Raw genomic sequence first — 7,620 nt, forward strand, 5'->3', positions numbered from 1 at the left:
TGTAATTTAGATCCCAAGAGAAGTAAATAGAGTTGTACATAATTTAGCACATTTTGTCAAGTTGGCCAACATTTTTTGGAACTACACTCTATAGTCTTTGTAACGCAAATGGTGTTGGACAGGTTCTAGTAATCTCTTTAATAAAATTGTCTACTTTTTTTCTTCAAAAAAAAAAAAAAGGTTTAAATAGATTGAAATTTCTCATGTCTCAAAGTAATCAAATATTGTTAATTCAACCTCTGGAGCATAGTTATTAAATTCAGCTCGTAGCTTAGTCAAAAGAGGTGACCGACTCACCGGTTCAATCGCGAGTTACACAATAGCTTTATTATATATTATAATAATATGTTTTAAATTATAAAAATAATAAAATTTTTAAGTTGACAGTTCAATCGGTAATTTTTTTTTTCTGATTCATTGATTGAATCTTCAGATCGTTGATTGGTCAACGAATTTAATGCTTAACCGATCTATTAGTGATCCAACCCGACATTTTGACCGATTCATCAAGTTGACCGATTGGACCATCGAGCCGGACCATGTTTTATAACTATGCTCTCGAGACATCCCCCTACATTGCCAAAGACATTTTTTATGTTTGTACACATGAAGGCATCTGGGCATATTTCCCCTATTATTTTGAGGGACATGAAGGTTTCTGCTTAATTTCCCATGCCGTTGTATATATAATGCAAATTTCATTTGTTAGCACCCCAACCATCATCCCTATTCTACATTCTTTTATATGATCGAAAGCTTGCATACATTATAATCTTTTAGTGTGATCATGTTCTGTCCAATTGAAGGAAAAATTGATCAAAAATCAACTACCACCAAAACTTAACAACTTAGAATGACACCTTAGATGTGCTACGCTACCCCTTGACAACTTGATTGCTTAATTTATCAATAAACCGAAGATTTGACAAGATTAGGAATATTTTAATCAATAATTTCATACTTTGCAATCTGTTAATTAAAACTTACCAGATGAGATGCTATTGAACACAATCCCTGAATTTGCAATGACAAATAATCATGCAGTAGCTGCAAGATCCTTCTAACATATCATTTAGAACAGAACATTTTTCCCTAATGACTTGTTAATGAATCAAACAAACAGTAATACTTTAGGCCACTTGGCATGAAACTTCGTTATTATGAAAATAAATTTCTCATTGAAATTATTCCAAAACAAACTCCATTTCACATTCATGAGCCCCCAAAATTGATCTCAATATTTCGGTATTTTCGACCGACAGTAATATGTGTGTGTTGCATTAAGTATTAACTAAGCAAGTCATTTGGTATTTGATTAGTTAAGGATTCCAAGACTAATTCCAAGGGATAGCGGCCGCTGTTGGGCTCCTCAAATCTCAATCAGATAGTAATTTACAACCGAGATAGTTGTTAGGGCATTGCATCAGTTAAGGACAATAACCAATAATTAATATCTCCAAAATAGTGGGACCAAATTTGTTGGTTGGAAAACAAGAAATAATTTTCGTCACAATCATTTGTAGCTAAGCAGTGTGAAGTGTCTTTCATTCATGTCTGAACCAGAAGGAAGACTTGCTTTTTAATACCAAATGCCACCAACATTTTTGGGATATAATCAAGAATCAATGGATGAGGATGGATCAAATGGCCCCTCACATGCCTTGCTGCTAAAGACAGGACAAAAACAACCAAGAGATCGAGGATGTCTGGCTAGCTGGCTAATTGATCACCTACTGCAGTCTTGTTCTATCTTGGATTAAATATGTTTAATACCCTTGAAAGTTTTGGTTTTGTCGGCCAGGTATCATTCAATAATTGAAACTCCTAAAATTATCTGAGAACTGATGACTCCTTTTACACATCGAACGATGAATCGATGATACTCAGAAGGTACTATAAAACTACCCTTGAGATTAAGCCCTTCTAGACGAAGTTTATTGATGTGCAAATTAAATTACCCATGACATGCAGCTAAAATACATGCAGGCAACGATGCCAATGGCTTCAAAGACAATTAATTAAAAATAAAAATAAAAACAAAAAGAATGACTGAAAATGAAATGTATTAATTAAAAAAACATCGAAGCTGTTATTCCCCTCTTAGCTACCATCTAATGGTTTTTTAATGGAGTTAGGTGCCAGATGTGAGATGTGTGGAGGAATGAAAATGGTGTTATTGTTCTCAATCTGAAAAAGTGGTCCTTGAAACATTTATTTAATTAAAAGCTGATATATATATGGTACTTGTTCTTAATTGTATCAACCACATTGACCAAACAACTGGATTAAGCTAATTGCACTTATTAGGTCTATGATTGGAACTTTAATTAACCTTCCATTAAAAGTAATCATTCCACAATTATGCAACAAGCAGTTATAGTTGATCCATCCCTTGATCCTCACATCACCTAATTAATTGTGACTTAAGTTCTAACCCAGTCCTAATAATAATATGTTGAACTGCCTGTTTAATGATTTTTTTTAAAATAAAAAAAAAGTTAAAACAAAACAAATGGGGCTTTCAGCGGATTAACTTAGCCCTGGTACTTGTCTGTGTCAAAATACTATCAGCAGATTTTGAAGGGCTTGAGTGTAATTTTATACTATTACTTTTTAATTCAAAGGTGATATACTTCTTTTGGTTCAAAGGGAGACTTCAACCCAAAAAGGAGAAAAGAGAGGATTTAAAAGATGAACTAGGGAATCTGCCCAATGCTCCTATCATCCAAGTTGAGGTTTGGGAACACAGGCGATTGTATTAAACCTTAGTACTAAAGTTGCAAGAAATCTTTCAAATAATTGACATATTAGTCAAAAGTGAACCAAAATGTGGTTTTCAAAAGTTTTAGAAAAATCATAGTACAACACTCTTTTGATGAATATTTGTGTGTATGATAAAAAAAAAAAATGTAGAAAGGGGTGGGAACACAAAAAGAAGATAGAAAAAACTGTCATGAGGACCATATCACCGACACACACTAACTATCGAAGGCAACAGCTATCATCCAATGTCCAATGCAACTTGTGACAGACCACTCCAGTATTTCCGGTTAGCCAAGACTTAAGTAGATTCAGTTTTCAAAAATACAATGATCCAAATTATGTCACACCAAATAAATTCAATTAACTAAAACTTGAGTCGATTCAGTTTTAAAAAATACAATGATTCAAATTGTGTCACACGGTTTGGTGAAATAATGTGATTCAATTTGAACCATTGATTCAGTTTTAAAAAATACAATGATTCAAATTAGTTTATAGGTACTTAAATTGTTGAAATACTAGATTAATACACTTTACAATATAAGCTACATATATTTTGTAATAACAAAGAGTTTATGACAAATTATTAAGAATGAATTTAACAAATAAACAAATTAAAAAAACAATTTAAAAAATATTAAAATTTTTTATGTAAGTCTTTTCACATCGAAGAGAGACGTTGGCTAGTTTCACGAGAGAAGGAGAAAAAAAAAAGAAAATAAAAGGAAAAAATGAAAAAAGCTAATAGAGGAAAAAAAAAAAGAAAGGATTTAAGATAGTAAGGGTAGTGTTGTCCAAACATATCATTCAATGAGACAAAATGCCTATTATTATAGTTTAGGGAATAAACTGAATATATAGTTTGTGGGAGGTTTTTTTGCATTCAACCCTAATTCAAATTGTGTCACACAATTTGGTAAAATAATGTCATACAATTTCAACCATTGAATCTTTTAAGACTTTGTCTACCCAAATGTGAGCCTTTTCCATTGCCCCATTTTCAAAGACATTGAAGGCAACCATCATCCTTTTGTTTTTGTTGGCCAGGTTAAAATTTTCCATTTTAGTGAAACCATGCATCCAATCAATCACGTGATAACATCGGCTACAGCCAAAAACAAAACAAAATATTTCCTCTGATGTCAAACCATCTTTGTGTTTTTCTGTTTTCATTCTAGCTCAGGTAAACTACCATTAAAAGCCAAAAGCTATAACACAAACAACGAATATACAAGTTCAAATTACACATGATTCACATTTAATACCAGAGTAATAAACCCAACTCAAATACAACACAAATCATAGCATACACCATACTACTTAGTACATCAATCTAATTGATCCCTTGATGACAAACACCATCACCCACTTAAAGAAACCAAACAGACCATAACCCTCCAGCAAACTGATGAAATGAGAAAGATGCCTCATGCTGTTGCTCCTACTTCTTCCTCCTCCTCTTCATATTCCTCATCATCAGCAGTGGCATCCTGGTATTGCTGGTATTCAGCTACCAGATCATTCATGTTGCTCTCAGCCTCGGTAAACTCCATTTCATCCATTCCTTCACCAGTATACCAGTGCAAGAAAGCCTTGCGCCTAAACATAGCTGTGAATTGCTCACTTACACGCCTGAACATTTCCTGGATGGAAGTTGAATTGCCAATGAAAGTAGATGCCATTTTCAGACCCTTGGGTGGGATATCGCATACGCTAGACTTGACATTGTTGGGAATCCATTCAACGAAGTAAGATGAATTCTTGTTCTGGACGTTGATCATCTGTTCGTCAACCTCTTTGGTACTCATCTTGCCACGGAACATGGCTGAAGCAGTTAAGTACCGACCATGACGTGGGTCAGCAGCACACATCATGTTCTTTGCATCCCACATCTGTTGTGTCAGCTCAGGGACAGTGAGAGCACGGTATTGCTGGGAACCCCTGGATGTTAAAGGTGCAAAGCCCACCATGAAGAAATGGAGTCGTGGGAATGGGATAAGGTTAACGGCAAGCTTACGCAGGTCAGAGTTCAACTGTCCAGGGAAGCGAAGACAACATGTGACACCACTCATGGTAGCAGAAATGAGGTGGTTGAGATCACCAACTGAAGTACAGCCAAACAAAAAGTACAATTTAGCAAGTGTTCCCAGTTCAAATTTTGATCCATGTCAAAAGCTTTCATATAAACTAGTCTCACGCAAATACAAGAAGCAAACTAACAACCAAAACATCCCAAATTTCTAGAACATCAGTTAAACCTATGTCCTTGATGTTTTTGTTTTTTGTGTGCGTGCGTGAGAGAGAGAGAGAGAGGGGGGGAGACAGAGACAACATGTGTATGCATTGAAAAACTGAAGTTAATCAACCAAATGTAGAGAGGCACGTTAAGAATGTAAACTGTGGCCGAAAAGAAAATGCCAAAGACCAACCACCACCAACCAAGCACATGGAGCGGCTAATAAGTAACCAATACTACAGTAAAACTTATTACCACACTTAAGTCCCCTCTACCCATTAACTATTGGAAAAAAAAAAAGGGAAAAACCAAAAACCATAAATGTTTAGGAATTTCAAGCCCAAGCTGTTTTACCATAAATATGGGTATTTTTTCTGGCCCCTTCTACCCCCCCCCCCTTTCCTTCCCTCCCACCCTGACTGATCAGGGGATCGGAGAAGGGCATTAACCCCCATCCCCTAGCCACCGGACCATAAATATGGGTTAAAAATGCATACCACATAGTTAATCTTAAAGTCAAATATCAAACGTTAGTAGTCAGCATAAGGACTTACAAGTAGGAGTAGCCAGCTTGAGAGTACGGAAACAGATGTCATATAGAGCCTCGTTATCCAAAACCATGCATTCATCTGCATTCTCAACAAGTTGATGGACAGACAGTGTAGCATTGTATGGCTCAACCACAGTATCAGATACTTTAGGAGAAGGAAAGACAGAAAACGTCAACATCATGCGGTCTGGATACTCCTCCCTGATCTTTGAAATGAGAAGTGTGCCCATACCAGATCCAGTACCTCCACCCAATGAATGACACACTTGAAATCCTATTAACCAACATAAAACAGTAAGCAATACGTCAATCAAGATACAGCAAACCAAAATCTAAGCACCAATATCTAAAATTTCATGTTAATTACATCAACCTCAGGTTAACAAATAAACAACATACTGCCTCGTGAGACCACCACAAAACCATTCCACACATTAGCATAACAGGTAAGCAAGTTAGAAAAAAAAAAAAAAAAAGCTATTAAATGTCACTTAAATGAAATCACCCCAGATTTTAAATTGGCAATGATAACATCAATATAAAAAATTCGTATATACCTACATCCTCAACAAAAGTGACATCTACCATCTCCAAAAAGCTTCCTTCAGAAGCGTAGATGGCAAAATTACAAAACCCAAATGCATTCGAGTTACGAAACCAAAAGCCAATGAGATAGAGACGTCTGGAAGCATAATTAGTACAAATAGCACGAATTTAGGCCATTTACTGTAAAGGGCATTTCCATATTGTACCTATTGTACAACTAAAAAAGAGAAAAAGGAATAGCCCAAAATCAAGAATCCAAGCGCGCCATTTTCACAGACTTTAAATTAGGATATCACGTGCGTGCACTACAATTCTCAGGTGAAGAACGATGCAAAATCAAATATACACCATAAATCCGTTAATTTTCACAAAACCCAAAAGCTAGATCCAGCAAATTTTCATAACTATCCGCAAATTGAATATAGCAAAAAATGCAGATCTATACCCAAAAACAACATTCCAACAATAAAGAAAAACAAAACCCAGATCTAATTAATATTAACCGAAGTTCCATAAAATTGAAAGAGGAAAACGAAATTCGACCTTGCAAACAATCACAATTCTCAGCTTCTTTCCTAACAACGTCAAGAACAGCATCAATCAGCTCAGCACCCTCAGTATAATGCCCTTTAGCCCAATTATTCCCAGCACCGGATTGTCCAAAAACAAAGTTATCCGGGCGGAAGATCTGACCATAAGGGCCGGACCTGACAGAATCCATGGTACCGGGCTCAAGGTCCATGAGAACAGCCCGGGGAACATATCTTCCGCCGCTGGCTTCGTTGTAGTAGACATTGATGCGCTCCAATTGAAGATCTGAGTCGCCGGAGTACTTTCCAGTGTGGTCAATGCCGTGCTCGTCGCAAATGACCTCCCAGAACTTGGCTCCGATCTGGTTGCCGCATTGGCCGCCCTGAATGTGAAGGATTTCTCTCATTTTCGCTTCTGTTTTTGGTGGTTTTTTTTTTCCTTTTGGGTTGGATTTTCGGTTGGGTGGATGAATTGAGTGTGTGTGAAAGCGTGGGTGTTTTTGGGGAGTGGAGCTGTGGAGGAGAGGAAATGGAGGGGAATAGGAAAGGGTTTGGGGGTTGAGGACTTTTATAGTGGGAATGGGCCAATCACAAGGTTAATGGATGTTTGCTGATGAATCGTGACCTGGATTTGTGGTTTGTTTTTGGTTTTTTTTTTTTTTCATGCAATTCGTGTAAGAAAAATCTTATACCGAAACATTTGACATTGAAATAAACTAAAATGATTCGCTACTTCGATTTTAATTTGAAGTTTTTGCCTTTTCTTGTTTTCTTCCTTTTTATTTTTTGGTTTAGAATCAAAATTTTCTTGTCTTTGAGAAAAGTTCGAAGTACAAGATGGGAAATGACAATTAACTTCATTTGATTTAAGCCCCATTTGGAGTTGTGATTTTTTTATTTTAAAAAAAATTTAGATATTAAAAATACTTTCAAAGTATTTGATGAAATCATCCCATAAATTTAGGAGTTGAGATTTTGGTGTTAAAAGCGCATTT

The 7,620-nt window shown here is 36.0% G+C and overlaps 1 protein-coding gene across 1 annotated transcript; it reads right to left on the reverse strand.

Moving 5' to 3' along the window:
- Window positions 1-3,992: 3,992 nt before the first annotated feature.
- On the reverse strand, window positions 3,993-7,177 carry LOC113707819 (tubulin beta-5 chain). Its single transcript, XM_027230143.2, has 3 exons — window positions 6,639-7,177; window positions 5,554-5,823; window positions 3,993-4,867 (listed from the first exon to the last, which is right to left on the reverse strand). Exons 1-3 carry the CDS (start codon window positions 7,030-7,032, stop codon window positions 4,191-4,193), a joined length of 1,341 nt encoding a protein of 446 aa, XP_027085944.1. The 5' UTR covers window positions 7,033-7,177; the 3' UTR covers window positions 3,993-4,190.
- Window positions 7,178-7,620: the final 443 nt, after the last annotated feature.

This window comes from Coffea arabica, chromosome 9c (genome assembly GCF_036785885.1).
Source record: "Coffea arabica cultivar ET-39 chromosome 9c, Coffea Arabica ET-39 HiFi, whole genome shotgun sequence".
Classification (NCBI taxonomy): Eukaryota; Viridiplantae; Streptophyta; class Magnoliopsida; order Gentianales; family Rubiaceae; genus Coffea; species Coffea arabica.